Source organism: Pseudorca crassidens, chromosome 3 (assembly GCF_039906515.1).
Source record: "Pseudorca crassidens isolate mPseCra1 chromosome 3, mPseCra1.hap1, whole genome shotgun sequence".
NCBI lineage: Eukaryota > Metazoa > Chordata > Mammalia > Artiodactyla > Delphinidae > Pseudorca > Pseudorca crassidens.
Window position 1 is genome coordinate 160,187,186 of NC_090298.1, and position 26,000 is coordinate 160,213,185.

The 26,000-nt window shown below is 49.2% G+C and overlaps 1 protein-coding gene and 1 pseudogene across 1 annotated transcript; one reads left to right on the forward strand and one right to left on the reverse strand.

Annotated features, from left to right (window-relative positions):
* Positions 1-17,506: 17,506 nt before the first annotated feature.
* On the reverse strand, positions 17,507-18,318 carry LOC137220912 (UDP-N-acetylglucosamine transporter TMEM241 pseudogene; annotated as a pseudogene).
* Positions 18,319-22,270: 3,952 nt separating this feature from the next.
* MVB12A (multivesicular body subunit 12A) lies at positions 22,271-26,000 on the forward strand. The gene is made up of 9 exons (XM_067733168.1): positions 22,271-22,519; positions 22,649-22,747; positions 22,883-22,979; positions 23,967-24,093; positions 24,450-24,569; positions 24,660-24,766; positions 24,998-25,059; positions 25,374-25,430; positions 25,617-26,000. The coding sequence occupies exons 1-9, from the start codon at positions 22,430-22,432 to the stop codon at positions 25,677-25,679; spliced, it is 822 nt and encodes a 273-aa protein (XP_067589269.1). The 5' UTR covers positions 22,271-22,429; the 3' UTR covers positions 25,680-26,000.

A 26,000-nucleotide genomic window follows, 5' to 3' on the forward strand; every position in this document is an offset into this window, starting at 1 on the left:
GCAGCTTAGGAATCAGACTCGACCTCAAATTCCATCTTGGCTCTGGACCAGCCACTTCACCTTGCTGAGATTGTGCTTTCTTTTTTCTTTTCTTTTCTTTTTTAAAAAATATATGGTTATATAGAATTAGCTCATCTTTTTTAAAAAAATTATTTATTTATTTGGATGCGTTGGGTCTTCATTGCTGCGCACAGGCTTTCTCTAGTTGCGTCCAGTAGGGGCTACTCTTCCTTACTGGGGGAGGGCTTCTCATCGCCGTGGCTTCTGTTGCCGAGCACGGGCTCTAGGCGCATGGGCTTCAGTAGTTGTGGCACACGGGCTTAGTTGCTCCATGGCACGTGGGATCTTCCGGGACCAGGGATCGAACCTGTGTCCCCTGCACTGGCAGGCAGACTCTTAACCACTGCACCACCAGAGAAGTCCCAGATTGTGCTTTCTTATCGAATGGGTGTGATATCAGCTCCTTCCCAAGTTGTTATGATGATGAAATAAATCAATATATCAAAAGTGTTTAGCTCAATACCTGGTGCCTTCTCACACCCCTGTGGGAGTTCATCCCTGTCACCATTCGATAAGTTTTGGATTCAATTGAATTCTTTCCTTAGATTGAGTTCCCAGAAATGGGGTTACTGGGTCCAAGGGGAGGCACGTCTCCCTGGCTCTTGCTTTCCCTGAAGAGGAATCCAGAATTTAATCTATTGCCTGCCCCTGAGTGGATTCTTGTCTCTTGATATGTCACAGTCATTCTTGTATTCCTTCCAGCTCCTCCCATGGTCCCTGTTCCAGCAGCTCCTCCCTCTCCTGTAAGACACAGAAGCTCCAGGGTGTCCTCCACCCACATTGGACATTTCCCTGGGTCCACAGTTCAATCAGCACTCCTTTCTCAGTCCCAGGGCTGAGTGTGGGCATTCAAACCATGTTTCTTGTTGCAAGAGGTCACCAAAAGGATGTGACCACTGGTTGAACTGGGAGCTGGACCAGGGCAATTGGAGGTTCCATATCTCTTCCTTTATCCTTGGAATGTATATTATGTCCACTTTTCTCATTTCAAGTCACTTCAAGACAAACCTTGAGAAAGTAATGCACTTTTGAGACCATCTAGATGATATATCTGACTGTACCCCCATTAAGGCCTCTGTATAAACTTGTAAGATTCTGGTGGGTGGGTGCAGATATCTACTCATCTTGCAGCCACACAAGACAAGCCTCATAAGTAAGTTCCCTTGCTTATTAAACCTGCCACCTACCCATCTGGAGTGGTCTGCCTCTTTCTTCCATCTCTCCTTACCCTCTCTCTATAGGGGCCAGTTTCAGATTTCACTCAAGGAGTTCCAGAGGTTGGGAACCAACAACTGGTAAGCCAGCCAGGAGACTGAAAAAATGGGCCTTGGGGAAGAGGCATTGCAGGGGAAATTACAGGTTGGTCATCAACCTCTCTGTGGGGAAGAGTGGCCTGTATGTAGATGCTCATGGACCTCTGCATAAGTTCAGGGATGTCCTGAAAACACCAACTGGTCTGATGTTCTGTTTGAGGAACTGTGCAGAGTGCACTTCAGGAAAGAAGGGAGATTAATGGCTTCCACAGGGGGCTGGCCACTGATGCCCAACCAGAGGCTGAAGTTTGAGTTAGAAGTTGAGGGAAGAGCTGAGGTTAGAGAAGGATGTGAGGTTGTTCACTTCTCTCCTAACTTTGGGGCTGATGGACAACGTGAGAGAGCAGGATGTTAAGTTGGAGAACTGAGTGTGCTGTGTTTCAAAGCTAGGAGGGTGCAAGCTGTCTCAGATTAAGGTCGGGACACTTGTGACAAAGCCACTAAGAGGTAGGACCCCTGGGAAAGTGAGGAGAGTGAACGGGAAGATGTGGTGATTGATGGTGAAACAGACAAAGCACTCTGTGCTGTCGGACCCCTGAGACCAAGGAAAGCAAAAGCACAGCAATGACAAACTCAGCCAGTGGGGCAGCCCCCAGTTCAGGAAACATTCATGATGAGAGAATATATGCCTGCTGAGATTACTGATATAGCGTCTGGGAAAATTAATAAACATTTAATTTAAAATGGAGTGGGGAAGCCTGAAAGACGAGCTCTCGTACCTTACCCCTCAGTGTCAGTTCTGCAACAGAAAGAGATGGTACCTTTGCATCTCCAACAGGAAGAAGATTACTACTTAGCTACCCAACAGGAGGAAGGAAGGATTTCTCCTTGCCTGGCAACGGCCCAGCCAATGAGAGACTGTCACAACTCAGCCAAAGAAAAGCCACTACACTTCAAACTCCCAGTTTCCGCCAATGGATTCTTTGTTTATAACAGCCCTTCCCAACTCCCCCCCTTCTCGATAAAAGAACGTTTCTCTCCTATGTCTCCAGACTTGCCTGTGGTTCTCCACAGAGTGCAAGTCCCAAATTGCAATTCTTTGCTGTTCCCAAATAAACCCATTTTGTTGGTAAAATAACTGGCTGTTTTATTGTTTTAGGTCAATATTACTTGGTATCTGAGAAGTGGGGTTCTGAGAAGACCCCCAGTGACCCTGAGGCTGGTGAGCAAACAGGTATTTGTACCCACAGAGCCCACTGAACTCCCTGCTTCCTTGCCAACCCTTGAGTTTGAGGGTAAATTTTCTCCTGGATTCAAGCTCTGCTCTTTTTGCATTTTGAAAGTCTCCAGGCTTTATTTGGGAATCTGCTTATTGTATTTATTTATTTTTGAAGCCTTCATCCTTTCTGTTAAAGACTCTGTCCTTTCTGGGAGTACTCATTTGGCACTTCGGCCTGACTTTTGAAACCAGGCTATTTCTCCTGGAACTGTGCTAGTCCTCAGTCTAATTCCTTTTGCAACCTGGCTGTTCCTATTGGAAGTGTGCTATTTACTCCCCAAGCGGGGGGTCGAGCTGGTTCTTTTTTTTTTTTTTTTTGCAGTACGCGGGCCTCTCACCGCTGTGGCCTCTCCCGTTGCGGAGCACAGGCTCCGGACGCGCAGGCTCAGCGGCCACGGCTCACGGGCCCAGCCGCTCCGCGGCATGTGGGATCCTCCTGGACCGGGGCACGAACCCGTGTCCCCTGCATCGGCAGGCGGACTCTCAACCACTGCGCCACCAGGGAAGCCCCCAAGCTGGTTCTTTAAATGGGGTGAAAGTGAGGGCGGATCGGTGGGTTGGGCAGAGGCATACTTAAGTGGTCTGCGTACCACCTTGGCGGTGCTGTGTGCAGGAATCATGCACAGTACCCTGCTTTCACTGGCACCACAGGAATAGCAGTTGGTTTGTGGTCTTTCTGTATCTTATTGTTCATAACTGCCCCTACTGAGCATGCGTGTAGTTATTTTCAGTCCCTTATATTATAGTTTCTTTGTATTCTGTTGCTAGAGGAGACATTTGTCCAGGTGCAAGCCTTCCAGTAAAGGGTCCCAGGTCCCAGCCTGTCTCAAAACTTACCACCCTGGTTTTCCAGATCTATATCAGTTAGTCCACATGCTTGTTGGTGAGGGTCAAGACAAATATCGGATGAAACTAGACAAATGGGAACATCCTCTGAAAGAGATTTAGAAAAATAAACCCCTACCTTTTGGCAAGAAGCTAGAACATTTGCTGGAGACCTCCACGGATAAGTTACAGGAGCTTTTCCTACACCTATTGATTGGAACAAAATTTAGGCTTGCACACAAAAATCTGATGAACCTGTTCATGACTATTATAATCAACTTCAGATTGTTTTCAAAGAAAATTCTGGTCTTCCTTCAGATGCTGAATCCACTTGGGTAGCCTTTAACTCTGTGTTTATTAGTGTGCTGAACTGGGATCTTTCTCTTTTAGTTAAAAGGACCAGGGTCGAGGCGGAACTATGTCCACTCCAGATTTAGTTAATTTGGCAAATCAGCGCGCTCACACCCTAGGTGCGTCACCTAAAAGAAAGACCTGCAAAATTCTTAATTTTCAACTCTGAAAAATGAAGTTCTCTAAATGAAACCAAAACTTTCTAGCTTCTGCTATTATTGCAAAAAGCCAGGACGTTGGAAATGAGATTGTTACAAATTTAGGCTTTCAGACGTCTTCAGTTCTCTAACCAGCCTTTCTAATTCCCAATGCTGAGGCTCCGAGGAATTACATCGGCTCTTCCCAATACTCTGTCTTAATCTGCTCAGAGAAACAACTCTCCAGACTGGGAATGAACCTCTCTCTGTCCTTATGGACACTGGAGCCACACTCTGGGTGTCCAATCCCACTGCTTTAGAGCAGCCCCTGCCTTGGAGAACCGAAACAGTTCAAACATCGGGGATCTCTGATGAACCTCCAGAGGTTCCTGTCTCTGAGCCTATTCCCTTTTGTTTAGGTCCCTTGAGGGATACCCACCCTTTTCTCCTTAGTTCCTCTGCCCGTACTTATTAGGCTGAAACTTCTTAGAAATGTATCATGCCAGAATTTCTTTCTCCCAAAATGGGGAAATAATACTTGAATTTGACAGTAGCAATCAAAATAACCAATCCCGTGAATTAAATAACCCTTCAACATCTTTTATTTGCCCCATCTCTGATGATACTGGAGCTGATTCTGGAAACCCTGATCATTTGTCCCTATTGATGCAGCTACCACCCCCCTTATGGGCAAAATCTCCATCTGGTGTTGGCAAAATCCACAGTGCACCTCTCATTGCTATTCAAGTAGATCTCTCAAAACTTCTCCCCAGGGACTTCCCTGGTGGCACAGTGGTTAAGAATCCGCCTGCCAATGCAGTGGACACGGGTTCAATCCCTGGTCCGGGAAGATCCCACATGCCACGGAGCAACTAAGCCCATGCACCACAACTACTGAGCCTGCGCTCTAGAGCCCACAAGCTACAACTACTGAGCTCACGTGCCACAACTACCGAAGCCCTTGCGCCTAGACCCCGTGCTCTGCCACAAGAGAAGCCACCACAATGAGAAGCCTGCACACCGCGACGAAGAGTAGCCTTTGCTCGCCGCAACTAGAGAAAGCCCGCGGGCAGCAATGAAGACACAGCGCAGCCGAAAATAAATAAATAAATAAATTTATTAAAAAAAAAAAAACCTCTCCCCAGAATTAATCAATACTCTATAAGTAAAGATGCGCTTCAAGTTATAAAGCTCATAACAGAAGATTACAAGGGTCAGCACCTCATTATTCCTTACACTAGTCCTTGTAACACTCTTATTTTACCTGTGAGAAAACTCAAGGGCTGAGGATGGAGGTTTGTCAAGGAGCTCTGAGCAATAGACAACATTGTTATCCCTTGTCACCCTGTTGTTTCTAACCTATCCACACTACTAACATTCGTTCCCACTGAAAGCAAAAGTTTCACCATAATTGATCTATGCAGTGCATTCTTCAATATTCCAGTTGATAAGGCTAGCCAATATCTTTTTGCCTTCACCTGGGAAGGACAACAATACACCTCAACAGTAGTGCCCCAGGGTTTCACAGAGAGTCCCTCTTAACTTTTCATAAATATTTATTTATTTATTTATTTATTTATTTATTTATTTGCCACACTGCACGGCATGCGAGATCATAGTTCCCAGAACAGGGATCGACCCCTTGACCCCTGCAGTGGAAGCATGGAGTCCTAACCACTGGACCACGAGGGAAGTCCCTTAACTTTTCACAAAATCTTGAAAGCTGATTTGGATAATGCAAAATTTTCTTCAGACTCTACTTTGTTGCAATATATAGATGATTTGCTCCTATGCTTCTTTTCTCAATCCTCTTCATGGGAAGATAGCATCCACCTGGTAAAACTTTTGGTCTTGGGAATTCCCTGGTGATCCAGTGTTTAGGACTCGGCAGTGGCCCAGGTTCAATCTCTGGCCAGGGAAATAAGATCTTGCGGCCAAAAAAAAAAAAAAAGAAAGAAAGAGAAAAAACAAACAAAACAAAACAACTTTTGGTCTTATAAATTCTCCAGAGAAAAATTGCATTTTGCTCAAATTTAAGGTTTGATGTTTACGGTACCTGATCTTGGAACGAGGACTACATTTGGATCCAAGTAGGCTTCACAGCATCCTGAACTTCCCCAAACCTAAAACTAAGCAGCAATTATGAGGTTTTCTTGGGCTAGCTGGCTACTGTTGAAATTGGATTGCAAATTTCTTTCTTATGGTCCAGCCCTTATGTGCTTTAAAAACATATAAACAGCAAACTTGACCCCGTTATTTGGGGAGGTCAGGATGGCATAGCTTTTGGAGCCTTAAAGAAAAACTTAATGAGACCCCCTGCCCTTGGACATCCTAATTATCAGCTTCCCTTTTTCCTTTTTGTATTTGAGAAGGAAGGGAATGCTCTTGGAGGACTCATCCAAAAACATGGGGACCGTCATTGACGCATAGGGTATTATAGCAAGTATCTGGACCCTGTGTGCCACAGAATACCCACCACCTTTGCCTTAGAACCATTCCTCCTACTGGCCTTCTGGTTAAGGCCACCAAAGAAATAATTATGGAATCCCCCTTAACCATCTTTGCACCCCATGCAGTAGAACCTCTCCTGAATTCCCAGCACACTCAACACTTTTCAGTTGCTTACATCCTATGAAATCCTTTTGCTAATTGCTGTTCACGTAACTCACGTTGTTGTAACCTCAACCCTGCTATTTCTCTCCTCTCCTTCACTGACGCATCCCCTCATGACTATTTACCACTGACAGATCACCCTTTGACTCTCTGTAATAATTTATAGGAGACTCCTCTAACCAGTGTAGATAGTTCATGGTTTACTGATGGTTCCTAATTAAAGGATGACAATGGTAAACATCGTGCTGGGTATGTTATTACACCTCTTAAAATTGTTGAGGCAGCACCTTTATCTTTGGCTACTTCGACCTGACAAGCTGAATTATACACTCTCGCTCAGACTTGTACTTAGGCAAAAGCAAAACTGTAAACATTTACACCAATATCCAGTATGCCTTTGGGGTAGCCCATGACTTTGGGATATTATAGAAACAGCAAAGTTTCCTTACCTCTAATGGGGAAAATATTAAAAATGGCTCTTGGGCTTCCCTGGTGGCGCAGTGGTTGAGAGTCCGCCTGCCGATGCAGGGGACACGGGTTCGTGCCCCGGTCCGGGAAAATCCCACACACCGCGGAGCGGCTGGGCCCGTGAGCCATGGCCGCTGAGCCTGCGCGTCCGGAGTCTGTGCTCCGCAACGGGAGAGGCCACAGCAGCGAGAGGCCCGCGTGCTGAAAAAAAAAAAAAAAAAGGCTCTTATACCCCAAATCTATTAGATGTCATGCTCTTGCCAGCCGCTTTAACTACTATTAAGATCCCTGGGCATTCCAAGCTTGACTCCCTAGAGGCTAAAGGAAATCAACTCACTGATATTTTTGCCAAAAACTGCTCTCAAAGGAACCAATGGCCAGGAGCTTCCCTGGTGGCGCAGTGGTTGGGAGTCCGCCTGCCGATGCAGGGGACACGGGTTCGTGCCCCGGTCGGGGAAGATCCCACATGCTGCGGAGCGGCTGGGCCCATGAGCCATGGCCGCTGAGCCTGCGCGTCCGGAATTCACAGAAGCTTCTCTCTCTCTCTCTCTTTTTTTTTTTTTACATCTTTATTGGAGTATAATTGCTTTACAATGGTGTGTTAGTTTCTGCTTTATAACAAAGTAAATCAGTTATACATATGCATATGTTCCCATATCTCTTCCCTCTTGCGTCTCCCTCCCTCCCACCCTCCCTATCCCACCCCTCTAGGTGGTCACAAAGCACCGAGCTGATCTCCCTGTGCTATGCGGCTGCTTCGGCTGCTTCCCACTAGCTCTCTATTTTACGTTTGGTAGTGTATATATGTCCATGCCTCTCTCTCGCTTAGAAGCCTCTCTCTTTCATCTGGACTATTAATTGACTCTGGATTCTTATCCAAATCCTTGGTCTCTGAATTTGCAAACTACAGGCTGTATTATTGATAAAACATTTAGTTCCAAATAGTTCTTTTGAGATAACAATATTATTTTTTAAAAACAAGTCTTTGAAGTTTTGCTATTTTTGTGAAAAGTCCATCAGTTATTGCTTCCTGTTTAATCCTGCACTGTCTTCCCAAACCACATGTTTGATTTTCAGTTTTGAGTGTCCTCTTGCTGGTCTCACTACTCTAAGATACAGACTTTAGACGGGAAATGCCTGAGAGGTCTCCCTCCTACTACCCCTTGTTACTGGAATGTGACCTCAGTAGATTTCCAATCTGTGCACTTCTCCCTCCAGCTTGGGCCATGACACCCAGGAAAGTTTTCCTCGCATCAAGGGACAAAAGGTCACTGAATCTGGAAAAAAAAAGAAGTCTGACTCTTGATCAACAATGTTTTCAGAGAAAGATTTTTGATCAAGAGGGGAAAATGTGAAAATTAACAAAAAAAAACCTCACTTAAAATGGAGTCAAGAGGCCAGAATGGGTTCGTGCTAACACTCCTTCCCAATTGCAGATTCAACAGGAAGAGATGGTATCTTTGCATTTCCGACAGGAGGAAGGTTACTACATTGCTACCCAGCAGGAGGAAGAAAGAATTTCTCCTCGCCCAGCAATTGTCCAGCCAATGAGACTGTCAAAACTCAGCCAAACTCTTAGAGGAAAACATAGGCAGAACACTCTATGACATAAATCACAGCAAGATCCTTTCTGACTCACCTCCTAGAGAAATGGAAATAAAAACAAAAATAAACAAATGGGACCTAATGAAACTTCAAAGCTTTTGCACAGCAAAGGAAACCATAAACAAGACGAAAAGACAACCCTCAGAATGGGAGAAAACATTTGCAAATGAAGCAACTGACAAAGGATTAATCTCCAAAATTTACAAGCAGCTCATGCAGCTCAATATCAAAAAAACAAACAACCCAATCCAAAAATGGGCAGAAGACCTAAATAGACATTTCTCCAAAGAAGATATACAGACTGCCAACAAACACATGAAAGAATGCTCAACATCACTAATCATTAGAGAAATGCAAATCAAAACTACAATTAAATATCATCTCACACAGGTCAGAATGGCCATCATCAAAAAATCTAGAAACAATAAATGCTGGAGAGGGTGTGGAGAAAAGGGAACACTCTTGCACTGCTGGTGGGAATGTAAATTGGAACAGCCACTGTGGAGAACAGTATGGAGGTTCCTTAAAAAACTACAAGTAGAACTACCATATGACCCAGCAATCCCACTACTGGGCATATACCCTGAGAAAACCATAATTCAAAAAGAGTCATGTACCGAAATGTTCATTGCAGCTCTATTTACAATAGCCCGGAGATGGAAACAACCTAAGTGCCCATCATCGGTTGAATGGATAAAGAAGATGTGGCACATATATACAATGGAATATTACTCAGCCATAAAAAGAAACGAAATTGAGCTATTTGTAATGAGGTGGATAGACCTAGAGTCTGTCATACAGAGTGAAGTAAGTCAGAAAGAAAAAGACAAATACCGTATGCTAACATATATATATGGAATTTAAGGGAAAAAATGTCATGAAGAACCTAGGGGTAAGACGGGAATAAAGACACAGACCTACTGGAGAATGGACTTGAGGATATGGGGAGGGGGAAGGGTGAGCTGTGACAGGGCGAGAGAGAGTCATGGACATATATACACTAACAAACGTAAGGTAGATAGCTAGTGGGAAGCAGCCGCATGGCACAGGGATATTGGCTAGGTGCTTTGTGACAGCCTGGAGGGGTGGGATAGGGAGGGTGGGAGGGAGGGAGACGCAAGAGGGAAGACATATGGGAACATATGTATATGTATAACTGATTCACTTTGTTATAAAGCAGAAACTAACACACCATTGTAAAGCAATTATACCCCAATAAAGATGTTAAAAAAAAAAAAACTCAGCCAATGAAAAGCCACTACACTTCAAACTCCCAGTTTCCTCTGACGGACTCTTTGTTTATAGCAGCCCTTCCCAACTCCCTCTTCTATAAAAGAATATTCTTCTCCTTTGTTTTCCAGACTTCCCCGTGGTTCACCATAGATTGCATGTCTCAAACTGCAATTCTTTGCTGTTGCCAAATAAACACATTTTATTGGTAAAATAATTGGCTGTTTTATTGTTTTAGGTCAACACAGCCAAGTTCCAGCAACAGGCTAAGGAAAGTATCCAGACGTGGTTAGTGCGGCTTTGGGATACCTGGGGTCGTGGCATTTTTCTGACTGGCCAGGAGGCAGAGAAAATGAGTAATATTACCACACACCCTGCCCTCTAGCAGCACCTGCATGTACTTGGGGGTTCAAATGACTCACTCCCTTATAGATTATTCCAGCCTCCAGGGCCCAGTGAGGGAGACGTCCCTGGGCATGTGGGACCCTGAAAATCTATAGAGGAGGTAGAACAAGTTCTTAGGGAGCTGGGAATAAGGGAGGCCATCTATGCTCTTGTCTTTGAGGGTCCTCATTGGGCCACATTCACTGCAGAGATGAAAGCCAAGATACTCCAGTCTGCCCCCAGCACCTGGTAGGGACTGGTATGGGATGTTGATATCCATGCTGAGATAAGTCATGGGAATGGGTATGGGTCCCCGAGACAGAGGGGGAACTAGAGAAGACAAAAAGCTATCCCAGTTGGCTGTAAAGGGTTCAGTAAAAGTAACCCAGGAGCAAATGTGGTTTAACCTCATTGCTGCCAGGACCTCACCTGAAAAGGAAGACGAGCAACCCAATTAGTCAACCTGTGGAAAGCCTTAAGACTGGAATAGTTCAGACCTGCCCTGACTATCCCTGGTGCCCTGCTAGCTCTCACAGAAGCCTCAGGGATACAGTCCTGTTCGGGATGGGTGCCTCCCATGCCTCAGGTGTAGGATGCAGGGCAAAATCGCCTCCAGGGGAAGCCTATTGAGAGCAATTGGAGGCTCCAAGTTGAAGTGACTGTTCACTAGTCCCCTTGAAATAAATAAAAGGTGATGGCTCTGGTTGACACTGGAGCCAAAGGTACTCCACCACATAGCCACACTCAGAAGTTTTCAGGCCCCCTTTGTGCCACTGATGATTATGGAGGGCAATGTCTTTGGTTAGGAAGGTCCCTTTGACATTGTAAATTGGGTGTTCTCCCAACCGAGAATACGAGGTTTTTCTCTCTCCAATACCAGAGAACATATTGGGTATTGACATCCTACAAGTTCAGTCTACAGACCTCTACCTGTGACTTCCACATTGAGGTTAGAGTAATCAAACCAATGCTGAGGGGAGATGCCAGCTGGGAACCAGTAAGTCTACCGGCCCCCTCAAATAGTGGTTACTGGGCTTCCCTGGTGGCACAGTGGTTGAGAGTCCACCTGCCGATGCAGGGGACACGGGTTCGTGTCCCGGTCCGGGAGGATCCCACATGCTGCGGAGAGGCTGGGCCCGTGAGCCATGGCCGCTGAGCCTGCGCGTCCGGAGCCTGCGCTCAGCAATGGGAGAGGCCACAACAGTGAGAGGCCCGTGTACCACAAAAAAAAAAAAAAAAAAAAATAGCGGTTACTGTCAAATGATGTAAATTGCCCGGGAGGCATAATGAAATAGGAGAAACTATCCCCAAACTGCACCAAGTGAGTATTGTACACCCTGCCCATAGTGCTTCCAACAGACAGGTATGGCTTGTTAAAAAACCAGATGGGTCGTGGTGGGTGACCCTGGGCTATCGAGAATCGAACACAGGGATATCCCCCATCCATGCGGTTGTGCCCCAAATTGCCACCATCTTAGATATCTTGGCCATAGTCCTAGGAATGTACCATGCTGTGCCGGACTTAGCAAATGCTTTTTTTCAATCTACCCCTGGCCACTGAGTCACAAGATCGATTTGCCTCCAAGTGGGAGGGGCAACAATGGACTTTTCAAGCACTTCCCCAAGGCTACCTGCACAGCCCCACCATATGTCATGGGATGGGAGCCCCAGACTTGTCCCTGTTCTCCTTCCCCACATCACTAAAATGAGCCCATTACATTGATAATATAATGTTGACAGGTAAACACTTGCGTCTGCTGCAGGACACTCTGCAGATTTTTCTGGGACATCTGTGAGGGAGACGATGATGTGGATGAACCCACAGGAAACTCAAGTCCCAGGCACCACCGTAAAGCTTCTGGGAGTCATTTGGTTGGGTGAGAGGTACATTGTCCCAGAAGCCGTGATTGATAAGGGGCAAGCCCTAAGAATCTGAAAGAGGTCCAAGCTTTCATAGGGGTTTGGGGGTTTTGGAGGACTTTTATGCCTCACCTGATGCAACGCCTCCATCTTTTTAGAAAAATTTTATTGAAGTATAGTTGATTTACAATGTTGTGTCAATTTCTGCTGTACCCAAAGTGACTCAGTTATACATATATCTATATATCCTTTTTCATGTTCTTTTCCATTATGGTTTATTACTGGATATTGAATATAGTTCCCTGTGCTAGACAGTAGGACCTTGTTGTTACCCTTCCTATATATAGATAGGAAGTGGTGTCTCCATCCTTTATACCAGCTTTAAAGTAAAGAAAGGGCATGTGGGGATTAGAGCAACAAGCCGCCGTTGAGAAGGCAAAAAATACTAGTGAAGCAGTTGAAAGCTCTGGGCATCTCCCAAGCAGGGCTACCATTTGAGTTTGAGTTAGATAGGACCTCTCGCGAAAACCAGCATATCATGGTAATAACATCCCTTCTTATCAAGGGGTGTATTGACAATACGCTCCATTGACCCACCTCTGCCATGGCTCAGACTCCCACGTTGACTGAGTGACTGCGTTTTGCGCAGCAGAAGAGCACCCGGTCGGCCAGCCCACTCTCTCTAGAAATGCGAGCGCTCCCAGGTTTGTAGAGTATGTAGATCCTCCAAACACCCGCTGCTCCCACCGCCTCTATTCCTGTGTAACCCCTGCAACCTGTAGAGAGGAAGTCGGGGAGATTCCTGCTGATGCCTGCTTCACCTACGGGTCTAGTCGGGCAACCGGTGACAGAGATGGTAGTGGCTATTCAGCCCAACACTGACACCATCTGGATGTCAAACGAACTGCAGCAGCCAGTGGGCTGAATTCAGAGCGATTTGGCTCCTATTTCACTCAGGAGCCCAGGCTGTTTGCTAACCTTTACACTGATAGTTGGACTGTTCTGAAGAGATTAACCCTATGGCTTGGACAACAGGAAGCCAAGGGGTAGATGATCGTGAATAAGTCCTTCTGGGGTGAGGATATGTGGAGAGACATTTGGGTTCTCTTCCAACAGCCTGAGGCAGCCCTCACTGTTTTCCATGTCCCTGGTTCTTAAGGTGCTGACGCCCCCTGGCAAATGGGGAGCTGATGCTCTAGCCCAGTATGAGCCCTAGTGGACCCCTCCGTAGATACAGCAGATTGGGCGCATAGGAACCGCAGCCACTGCAGTCCCTGACTGGGATGGCATATTGCCAAGGATGCTGGATTGCCCTTGAAATAAAGTGACTTGGTTAACACCATAACAGCATGTGTGTTCTAAACAACACCCCAGGCAACTGCCACAGGACTCTGGCGCCCTCCACTGGAGTTCCCAACCAGTGAGGGATTGGCAAATTGATTATATTGGCCCCCTCCCTCCAAGCGAGGGTTCTAAATGTCTTGGTTTACGTGGACACGGCATCTAGCCTAACCCAAGCTTTCTCCTGTGGCTGCCCAAGCCAGGTTGCCACCATTAGGGGATTAGAGAAGCAGAGTACAGATACCCTCTTCGAAAAGACAGTGACCGGGGGTTACATTTTAAAGGTCACGTTGTGCAAGATTAGGCAAAAACACATGATGTGGAACGGAAGTTCCATTTCCCCTAAAAGCCACAGGCAGCAGGGTTGGTAGGAAAGAAGGATGGGATTTTAAAGCAGCAGATTAAATGACTAACAGGTAAAAACACCTTGGCCGATTCGACTAAAGTACTATCCCAGGCTTTAAGACATTTTTTTTTTTTTTTTTCTGTACGCGGGCCTCTCACTGTTGCGGCCTCTCCCGCTGCGGAGCGCAGGCTCCGGACGCGCAAGCTCAGCGGCCATGGCTCACGGGCCCAGCCGCTCCGCGGCATGTGGGATCCTCGCGGACCGGGGCACGAACCCGTGTCCCCTGCATCGGCAGGCGGACTCTCAACCACTGCGCCACCAGGGAAGCCCCGGCTTTAAGACATTTAAATGATTGACCAATAGGGCCTGTTGCCTCGTATGCCAGACTGGGGAGCCCTGCCAAGACACCCAACACTGTAAAGTTACGGAAGTGACGGGAGACAGCCACTGGCTCGACTCTCATCATGGTGGATCACCACGCTGTACGGCTGAGATCACCAAGCCCCATCACACCTGAGACAGACGTTGTCTACCGGACTTTGCAGTGGGGCGTCCCACAGGGATGGGTGAGTTAGTTCACATCCCCAGGTAAGGAGGAATCCTATTGTCCTGCTACAAGCTGCGCCCATGGAAATGCACTGTCCCTGGAATGGAACACGTACCACTGAGACGGACAACAAGGTGGTGGTCCTGGTCTGACATATCCCACCCCCAGTCCATCTCGCGCCTGACAGCGCTGCCTCTGCTGGCCAACATATATGCTATGTACAACCAGGTCAAGTTCCTAAAGCTGCAGCCATGTTAGCATCTAAGGATCAGGCCACAGGTGTAATTCTTCTAGAAGGGAAGACTTCCCAGTACCAGTTCCTACTAAATCATCTGTTTTTCGTTTGCTTGTTTGTTTGTTTTTTGCAGTACGCGGGCCTCTCACCATTGCGGCCTCTCCCGTTGCGGAGCACAGGCTCTGGACGCGCAGGCTCAGCGGCCATGGCTCACGGACCCAGCTGCTCCGCGGCACATGGGATCCTCCCGGACCGGGGCACGAACCCGTGTCCCCTGAATCGGCAGGCGGACTCTCAACCACTGCGCCACCGGGGAAGCCCCTAATCTGTCTTTTTGACCTTAGACTTCTGCTGTTCCTATGGTGTTCGGTCACAGGATGGGGACATGATGGAAATACCTTCCTACATTGGGCCCACAGATACGCCCAGCAGTCAATCCAGCTGTTGGGTATGTGGGCAGCTGCTCCTCTCTAGTTCATTGGGATCGTCATGGTGGGTACCAACACTCCAGTAACGAAATAAGAAGGCACTAAAGCAGTATGTGACATTACAGAAAAAAACAAATTAGGATGAATGCTCTTAATTCATCTCATATTACCAATATTGCCTGGGGCACAAACTGTCAGTAACACTGGACATGGGTATTCTTTTTCTGTCAATCAATCAACACAGGCAGCCCAGCCAACTGCTGACCAGAAAGGTCCTAAAAGCACCACCATCAGAAGCATGGGTGGCAACGCTCAGATTTGGAATGGATTCATGTGGCTTACCCCGGGTTAGGGATATTTGAGCACCTAGGCACCCCTATGTCGGGAACAGAAAAAATACTTTCAACAGAACCAACCCAGTTGTACCAGGAATATGGGGAGGATACCATTGGAACTGTGCAGGTATCCTGTCATATTAAAGAACAGCAACTGGTCTGGCACTGACTGGTCGCGTCACCCACATATGTATTGGGTAACCCTAAACAGGACCCAATGATGTGTGGGAAAACCCTTTGGCTGTGGCTTCCACCTGGATGGTTGGGCTACTACACCCTGGGTGTGGGGAGAATCCACCCTACAGTAACAAAAGTTGCCAACTTCCCTCCCCTCATCTGCTATCTCCCAGGCGGGCAAGTTCTGTTTTCCACTGGTGCAATCGTTTGGCCACTGTCTTTATTCCCTCTATTGGCCTGGAGGACGTTAGAGCACACATAGAAGCCCTTAGTCAATACACCCAGCAATCCTTAAATGAGAAGAGCTGTCCTCCAAAATAAGATGGCCTTGGACATCACTACTGCCTTGCAAGGAGGCACCTGGGCCGTTATCCAAGCAGAATGTTGTGTGTTCATACCCGATGAGTCTGCTAATGTAGCGTCTTTATTAGAGCACATGAGGACACAGTGAATGCCCTGAGTGACCCCCGGCCTCAGGGACTCAAGAAATCAGTGGTTCAGATCATGGTGATTTCGAACACATAGTGTTCGGTAGCTGTGAGCGGTAGCTGGCAGTGAGCCACAGCTTGAAGTGAGATCTTAGTTCCCTGACCAAGGCTTGACCCCTGGTCGTGGTGGTGAGAGTGCCAAGTCCTAACCACTAGACCACGAGGGACTGTGGCTAGAGTCTGGGCCCCAGTCTTTGTCTGCCTTTAAAAGAGAACATTCTGACAAGGAGACGGAAGGTAGAAAGGAAAGTAAAGCATCTATTAGAAAAGCAGAGTACAGATGGACGGGTGAACTCACAAGAGAGTCGAGCCTTTGGGAAGTTTCAATTCTTTATAAGGGGGCAGTCTTCTGGTCTTAGTTTCCCCTCTGGCCAATCATCTTGCTTTGGGCCCATGGCTGATTTGCCTCAGGACCCTCCGTAGGTGCACACAGCCCTCAGACAAGATGGATTCTAACACAAGGGCCTCTGGCGGGATGGGGGCGGGGAATTGACATGACTTATTATGGTCTGGTGTCCCCTGGCCGCCCCTCTTTAAAAAAAGTTATTTATTTATTATTTATTTATTTTGGCCGCACCGGGTCTTAGATGCGGCAGGGGGGATATTTGTTGAGGCACACGGGATCTTTAGTTGCGGCATGCGGACTTCTTCGTTGCAGCATGTGGACTTCTTAGTTGTGGCATGCAAACTCTTAGTTGTGGCATGCATGCGGGATCTAGTTCCCTGACCAGGGATTGAACCCAGGCCCCCTGCATTGGGAGTGTGCAGTTTTACCCACTGGACCACCAGGGAGGTCCCTGTCCCCTGCCTTTTGACGCCCCAAGGAGCCTTTTAACGCATGTGCAGTGTCTTTCTTGCCCCAAGGATGGGAAATATGTGACCTCTTGATCTACTTTTTTTAAAGATTTATTATTTTTTAATTTATTTCTGGCTGCGTTGGGTCTTAGTTGCGGCATGCAGGATCTTCGTTGAGGCATGTGGGATCTTTTGTTGCGGTGTGCGGGCTTATTTCTCGTGCACGTGGGCTCTGTAGTTTGCGGCACGTGGTCTCTCCAGTTGAGGTGCGCGAGCGCGGTAGTTGTGTTGTGTGGGTTTCATTGCCCTGCGATATGTGGGATCTTAGTTCCCTGACAAGGGATTGAACCCGCATCCCCTGCATTGGAAGACAGATTCTTTACCACTGGACCACCAGGGAAGTGGCCAAGTTCTTTTTCTGTTTGGTGTTTTATTTATTTATTTATTTATATTTTTGGGGCTTGCATTGGGTCTTCGTTGTCACGCGCAGGCTTTTGTCTAGTTGCGGCGAGCGGGGGCTACTCTCTGTTGCGGTGCGCAGGCTTCTCATTGTGGTGGCTTGTTGCAGAGCACGGGCTCTAGGCGCGTGGGCTTCAGTAGTTGCGGCATGCGGGCTCAGTAGTTGTGGCTCAGGAGCTCTAGAACACAGGCTCGGTAGCTGTGGCACACGGGCTTAGTTGCTCCACAGGAGGTGAGATCTTCCCAGACCAGGGCTCGAACCCGCGTCCCCTGCATTGGTAGGCGGATTCTTAACCACTGCGCCACCAGGGAAGCCCCTTAGCAAAGAAAATCCAGGCTGCACACTGCCCTGGGGTCATAAGGCATTTTAGCTTCACTGTGCTGAACGTGAGAAAGAATCCTAAAAATCCACTGGCACAGTAGCTGCCATGGAATCTATAGAAACACAGGAACAGAAAGTCCAGGACGCTGAGGAGATCCCCTGTGGGGTGAGATGCATATGCCAGGAGCACCACAGTGAATAGATAGTTTAAGTACTGCTGGTCAGTGTCACTTAACGCATTGGGTTTCCGGGATTTCTGTAGTATCTTATAAGCCCCTATGCAGCATAAGTGAATTACAGCCCAGAAATAAGCATCTGGATCAAACTGGGAGTCACTGAAGAGCAGGCACCCTGCGGCAGCCAGCAGGAAGGGGGCACTACAGATCTTTGCAGGAGATGTTTTCTCTTTCTGAAAACACTTCCGGTGCCCACAGATGATAACTTCAGCTACATTATGCAAAATGAGAAACATAGGAATGGCCAGTCTGGACAGTGCCCTGGAACCAGCATAGGTGATACCCACAAACAGCACTGAAGCAGGAAGCCATGTGAAAACATCAGATCTTGAACCGCTGTTGATCTCTGCCCAGCCCAGTTTCCATGACACAGGAAGCAAAAGTCCACCAATTAAAGCCTGCCACCCTTGGAATAACGTAGGGTAGGTGAATTTCAAGACAGACAGGACATACTTGTTCGTGAGGTAAGAAGCCAGGTAGCAGGTACAAAACGTGAGGCCGACCAGGAACCGCCTCACGCACATCTGTCAATTTGCGCTGCTTCCCCGGGGAACCCGCGGGAGTCCCAGGGCCTCCGCGCAAGCCGGACCACCCAGTGGCCAACCTCTTGATCTTTTACTTAAACAGGGTATAGCCTCTCTCTGTCCCTGCCCTAACTGTTATCTTAAAGTGCCCGCAGGAGACAAAGTCCAACTAGTTACCCTTATTTCCATCTCAAAGTACAAACGGGAGGCCAGCTGTAAATATCTAGCCTGGAGCCCACCTGCCTCTTGCCTCAGGAAATGTAAACAGAAGGCTAGTTGTAAATGTCCAGCCTGGAGCCCATCTATCTCCTGCCTCAATGCGGCTCTTGGTGGGAAAAATTGTGACTTGTTTTGGGCATCCTTATCTTAATCTGTGTTTCCTCTCCCAGGTACCTATGTTGCCTCTGTGCTATCTGCCTCCAGAGCCACATAGGCGCCTAACGAGCCACCTCCAATGCTAATGCAATCCCTGGCTGACTACTCAGTGCCTATCGTGGAAGAGGGGGCCATGTGAAATTGTAAGAGCTGGTCATGAGGGGCGGAGTGTTGGAGTGTAACCAAGAGTGGGGTCTGGCTGCTCACTGCTCAAAAGCCAATAAAGAGACAAGGTTGGTGGAAAGGAAAGTTTGCTTTATTTTGGAGGCCGGCAACCGGGGGGCGGGGAGGATGGACTCCTGTCCAAAGGCCAACTCCCTTTGAGGTCCCTGCATGCAGGGGCTACAGGCAGAAACTGCACAGTCAGCTCTCACAGTCCTCTTGAAATTGGTCATGCGGTGGTCTGACCAGCATCATCTTGATTGTTTTAAGTACAGTTAATCTTCAGCTCCAGGGTTTGCTCCCATTTCTTTGAGGCCAGTTCTTGGAATTGCGTAAATTGGAGCAGCTTAGGTCCTGGCTGCAGTCTGGTCATCATGTAGTTAACTTCTTCCACCTGGTGGGGGGGTTCGGTATCTACAAGACATCTCACAGGATATGGCTCAGAATATTATCTATAGCCCTTGAGAAGGAACTAAAAGTCCTTGACTATGCTTAGTGACTAAACTATTATTATTTAATCTTGCTAGACTGTTTTCCTTTGTTTCTACATTTTCTCATTTTTCTGATTAAATTTATTCTTCGACTAAAATTTTTCCACAAACAAAAGGCAGGCTGAGGACATGGGGAAGGATCGACTACAGGGTCCTGCTCCGTTTCAGGAGGAGGTCATTGAGAGGACGTGGCTACCAGTTGACCCTCGAGGTGGACCCAGGGAACCAGAGGCCCCTCACCCCCTCTCCATCCTTGGAATGTATGTTCCACCCACGGTTCTCACAAAGGGAGCCATTTTCAAGGATGCAGCCTTGAGAGAGTAAAGTGTTGTTGAGACAATCTGAACGGTATATGCGACTGAATCCTGTTAAGATCTTTATATAAACTTTTAAGATTCTGGTAAGCAGTGTTGCTGCAGGAGAGAAAGTGGGGTATGAGAGGATGGTCACATCCCAGGTCTTAGGTGAGTCCCTGGGACAGCCACCAAGTGTGGGTTCTTGGCTTTGCACAGGAAAGAATTCAAGAGCGAGCCATAGTAAAGTGAAAGAAGGTTTATTCAGGGAGATACACATGCCATAGACAGAGTGTGGGCCATCTCAGAAGGCAAGAGGCCCCAGGATATGGGGTTGTCAGTTTTTATAGGGGTGGGTAATTTCATAGGTTAATGAGTGCGAAGATTATTCCAACTATTTTGGGGAAGGGGAGGGGATTTCCAGGAATTGGGCCACCGCCAACTTTTTGGCCTTTTACGGTAGGCCTCAGAACTGTCAGGGCGCCTGTGGGTGTGACATTTAGCTTACTGATGTATTACAATTAGTGTATACTGAGGCTCAAGGTCTAGTGGAAGTCGACTCCTCCGCCATCTTGGACCTAGTTGGTTCTAACTGAGGTAGGAGATAGATGGGCCCCTGGGCTGGACAGCTGGTGTTTGTCAAGTGGAGTAAAATTGAAGCTTTGTTCTCGCCCAGACACTCCAAGGACAAAGCTGGTGGCAGAAGCTGAGCTCTGCTGAAGTAAAGAGATAAGATGACAACTCCTGAGGTTAAGGAAAACTTCCCTGTCTGCACATGCTCAGGAAGGCTCCTTGGGGGTCAAAAAGGGAGGGGGCACCACCCCATAAGTGTGGACATGCACCCACAGGCCTTTGCGGTGGGATCCATCTTAGCAAAAAGTTGTGCACGCATGTTGGGGAGTGACCTAGAACAGGTCAGATGTGGGAAAAGAAATGAGATAATTGGCCAAAGATAAACAAAGACCTGGAAGGACTGTCCTATATAAGGGATTTGTATCAGCTCTTTACTGCCCTCTTCCTCATTAGAGAGGTGGCCCATACCCTTTCTCTCTAGGTGTGTATTTCTGCCTAGCTTTCTGTGTATTCTGTATTTCTGCCTGATTTAAATAAATAAACTTCTTCTCTGTGTGCCCTCCCATACACCACGGTGCTGTGTCTCTAATAATAAACTTTGTACCTGTTTTTACAATTTTTGCCTCCTTGAAACATTCCTGCTTTCAAACGGGGGAAACAGCCAGGGCCCCTTTGCTTCTAGTCTCTAGCCCCTGGTGGTATAGTGGCTAGGATTCCTGGTTTTCATCCAGGCTACCCAGGTCCTGGGCAAGGAACTGAGATCTCTCTTCAGGACCACTCACTGCCGTCTCTCCGAGATCATAACCAGTTTATGTCGTGTCCTCAATGGCTACGTCATTCTTTTAAAGGTTGTGCCCTGCCCCTTTCCTATCTCAGTGTGGAGATCTATTCATCTTGTGGCTGCCTGAGACAAGCCTCGTATATAAGTTCCCTCGTTTGTTAAACCTGCCACCTACAAATCCGGAGTGGTCTGCCTCTTTCTTTGGTTTCTCCTTGCCTTCTGTGTATGGGTGTCAGTTTCAAATTTCACCTGGGGAACTCCTGGGGTTGGGAACCAACATTCCTCCTAAGCAGTGGGAATAATGGGGTACTTCAAGAGGACCCCATAGTCTTGAGATTGTAAAGTGAAAGAAAGTCTTTCAGAAAGTTCTGAGGACTGTTCCACCGGTTAGAGGTCAAAGCACAGTTGTATAGTTTTTGAGTCAAAGTTTTGACAGTTTACGTAGTCCAGATCTGCACATACAAGGTGAGTAGTGGGTTATCATGACCCGTTACAGGATTGAGAAAGAAATGTTATTTCCTAAGGAGCTACCTTCCTGGCGCCGGAAGCTCTTTTCTTTCAAGCAGGCACGACTGTGTTAAGGATATCTAGTTAACGTATAATGCAGATGCACAACGCACGCTAAAGGGGAGCAGGTAGTGGCCCAAACGGCAGAGAGAATTTTATGTTAAAAGTTTTTTTGTCCTGCCTTAAAAACAATTTTATTTCATCACAAATATAAAAACCATTTTTTTTTCTCACAGGTGGTACAAAAAACAGGCAGTGGGCTAACCCAGGATATTGTAAAAAATTGGAAAATATACAGGAGTAGATAATATTCTCTTCCCTAGTTTTCCATATTTCCCCCTGAGGCGTGTAAAAGCATGTAGCCATGCTAAATACTTTTATAACATTTTAAAAAAACTAATTGTATCTGTGAATAATTCCTCAAGTTACACCAAGATTTCATGGCTCAAGTTGGTCCGTATTTTTCGTTAAACTAATCGCAGCATAACACATGTAAGTGTCCTTTCGGATGACCTCCTGGAGCTAGAATTGCGAGTTTTTCATATTTCTCCCCCCAATTTCCGTGAAACACCGACCGTATCTCTGGAGTAGAGGCTGATACCGCAAGGAATTCTGGGGAATGTAGTTTTGGTTTGCAGCTAGCGAGACATTTCCGGCAGAAGTTACTGGGCGTGAGAAGAAAGCGAGACAGTTTTCCGCAAACGTCGCTCAAAGGCCCACCGTGGGGTTGGGGGGTTGTGGGGCGGGGAGGGTGGGCATGAAGGGTGTGGCTGCTTGTCCCTACGCATTTGGCCGGCGGCTTCCCCGGCACGCTCATACGGTGCTTCCGGGCCCCCGGTCCTGCAAGGCCGTCTGGGAGTTGTAGTTCAGACTCTTGCCCGAACTCCGAAGTCCGGCTGCGGCTAGGAGGTCAGAGGCCGTCCCCCGCCTTCGGTGCTTGGCTTGGAGGATGGATCCGGGGTCCGGGGCCGACGCGGCCCCGTTGGCTGGTTTGGCCTGGTCGTCGGCCTTGGGGCCCCCGCCGCGGGGGTTCAGTGCGGTGAGCAATGTCAGGGGACCAGGGACGAACAGGGAGAGAGGCGGCGACACCAGGGGCCGGGGGTTGAATGGGGGCAGAGTCGGCTGCGGCCGGGTAAGAGCCTGGCGCTGACCCGCATCCGCGCTGTAGATCTCCTGCACCGTGGAGGGGGCGCCCGCCAGCTTCGGCAAGACTTTCGGGCAGAAATCCGGCTACTTCCTGTGTCTCAATCCTTTGGGCAGCCTAGAGGTAAGGGGCCCTCACCTTCGGAGTCCCCGGGGTCCTCCCACTCCCCTTTGTCCATTCGCTGAGCTCTATGCTAGGCACACGGTCCCTGCTGCTGAGTGATTCTCGATGTATCCCCTCCCCCCCCCCCCCCGCCAGAATCCACAGGAGAACGTGGTGGTCGATATCCAGGTCCTGGTGGACAAGAGCCCCCTTCCGCCGGGATTCTCCCCGGTCTGCGACCCCCTGGACTCCAGTGAGTCCCCTGTCGAAGGCGGGAGTGGGGTGGGGCACGTTCGCGTCTCTGCGGGGAGGGTCCAGGAAAGGAATGGAGGGACCACAGGCATGCGATTTTTGAATTTTGGCCGCCCCCTTGATGCACTGGGTAATGACAGTGTTGGCTGAGGACTCAGAGGCCTGATCTAGGGCGGGACGATGTACCCCACCCTGCGTAAAAATGTGCCATTGGTACAGTCTCTGTTCTAGAGTAAGTGTTCAGTCAATGCGACCTGTTTTATTACTGTTACTACTACGCCTTCTTCTTACACTGTAGCTAAGCTGATCCACGCGCAGTTCTATTTTCCACTTCCACGCTTTTGCACACGGGCTCCGGTTACCCTGGAGCTGCCCTCCCAGCCCCGACTGCTCTGCTTTCTAACCATCAGGCTGTCCCTGCCTCTCATGCCCTCTCCATGTCTTGTCATTTATATTTGGCTCTCAGCATATATCTACTGGTACTGGACTTGGCAAACTCTTCCTGTAAAGGGCCAGGTAGTAAATATGTTAGGCTTTCCAGCCCAGATGGTTTCTGTTGCATATATATAATATATACCCCTTTAAAAGTGTAAAAGCCATGCTTTGCTCATGAGCCAGACAAAAACGGATTTGGCTCATAGGTTGTAGTTTGCTGACCTCGGGATTAGAGGGCTGAGGGAAAGTGTGTTTGGAGGGCCAGGATGGGTGTCCAGTTCTGTCTGATCCCACAGCTACCCACCCTCACTGTGGCGCCCATGGCCGCCCCATGAATGCTCCTCCATGTCACCAAAGATGAGCCTGCCCCAGTGGCTCCTAAAAGCTTCATGGATTCCCCTCCTATGGCTTTACCGTTCATGATGTAACCGCTGACCCAGCTCCATCCAGACGGCTGCCTTAAACAGCACCTTGGCGAGCATTCTCCTGGAGCCATCTTTGGACCCCTTTCCTGCTTCTCCCCTTTTCTCATTCCCCTGTCCCTCACTCCCAGAGGCCTCCGTGTCCAAGAAGAAACGCATGTGTGTGAAGCTGGTGCCCTTGGGGGTCGCGGACACAGCTGTCTTTGACGTCCGGCTGAGTGGGAAAACCAAGACGGTGCCTGGATACCTGCGAGTAGGGTAGGGCCACCCCCCAGCCCTCCTTCCTTGGCCTCCCAACCCCCATACCTACCCCTCTGACCCTCAGGGACCCCCATGAGTCCTTCCGTCCCTTCTGCCACCTCTCTGTGCCTCAGTTTCCACATGTTAAGGTGGGGACAGTTGTACCGATCTCCTAGGGTGATGGTGAGAACCAAATGAGTTGGTGTGTCTGAAGCACCCGGTATGGTGACTGCACCCATCATACTAGTTAGTATGTTGCCGCGCGTGTGGGCTGAGATGTGAGGTCACCGGAGGCCTGCCTTCCCCTGGCAGCTCTTCTCAGCCCTGGCTGCACACTGGGCCAGAGCCCCTTCTCTCTTTTCCTCCTCCTCTAGGGACATGGGGGGCTTCGCCATCTGGTGCAAGAAGGCCAAGGCCCCGCGGCCAGTGCCCAAGCCCCGAGCTCTCAGCCGAGACATGAGAGACCTCTCCCTGGACCCACCTGGCCAGCCCAGGTGAGTCCTCGGGCTCAGGGATGGGAGCGACCATGGGGCGGGGGGCGGTGGCTATCAGGCCTCTGACTTGGGTCATCCTGCCTCCGCCAGCAAGGGTGGCTTCCCGGAGCGGACGCTCTCGAGGCTGGGCTCTCGGGCGTCTACACTTCGGAGGAGCGACTCCATCTACGAGGCCTCCAACCTCTACGGCATCTCAGGTGAGCACAGAGCAGGGAAATTGAGGCACAGGGGTGGGGGTGGGGCTAGACTGGCCTGCGATTGTACAGCCAGGAAGGTGCAAGGGCAGGGTTGGACCAGGCCTGGGCTTTCCCCCATTCTGTCAAGACTGGGAAAAGCCGAGACCTCCAGGATGGGCTTCTCAGGGTGGGGAGCAGGCCGGCCTCAAGTCTCCTGGGCCTCAGCTCCTTCCCCCCACCTGCTTTCCTCAGCCATGGATGGGGTTCCCTTCACGCTGCACCCCCGATTCGAGGGCAAGAGCTGTGGTCCCCTGGTGAGTCCGGGTCCGCCCCTCCCCACTGCGTTTCTAGGCAACAGGAATCAGGGAGCATCATCTGTGTAACCAGCACCTCAGCACAGAGGGGAGTTCCTGGGTGAGAGGAGGCTGGAGGCCAAGGCAAGGGGGCGGGAGGGTCTCCTGGAATGGGGGAGTCAGGAGGAGCAGCTGGATGCTGGGGGCGAGAGATGGTGGCAGGAAAGGGGAGTGGACATTCAGGCAAATATTGAGGGGGCCCTCCTTTCAGACGAGGGAACGGGGGTTCCACGTTGGGGTCCCTGCCCGAGACTGACATGCCCCTTGCCTGCCAGGCCTTCTCTGCCTTCGCTGATCTGACCATCAAGTCACTGGCGGACATTGAGGAGGAGGTGGGTGCAGGGGAGGGGGTGGGGTTGGGGGGGTGCAGCCCCCCCAGTCTCCCCTGGGTCCCTCTTCTCTCCCAGCTATAACCCACCTCGAGGGCTCCAGATCCCCCTGCCCCACCATTTCTCCGGCACCCCAGTGGCTCCTCCTTCGCTCTGCGCTCTCTGCTCACCCCACTCCCCACCCCCCAGTACAACTACGGCTTCGTGGTGGAGAAGACGGCAGCTGCCCGCCTGCCCCCTAGCGTCTCTTAGCCCCTCACCGGCCCCAGGGAAGAGTCCCCTGCCTGACAGCCCCGGACCGGCAGCTGCCCACCGCATTGAATCTTGGGAGCCTTGGCGGCGCAAGGCATTATGGACCCTCCGCCACCCAGCGGAGCAGCAGCCCTGGAGGAGGGGCTGGGAGCGGTCTGCTTGGTGATGGGTCTCCTGCCCCCCGGGCCGTGATGGGCAAGGCAAGGGGTAGGGGCTGGACGGAAACCAGTGCCTTCAAGTCATTTGTGTCAAAACTCGCTGGTGCCTGGAGGCCACGCGGGCGTCCTCCCTCCAGGAAATAAAACACCACGCTGTCCGGGC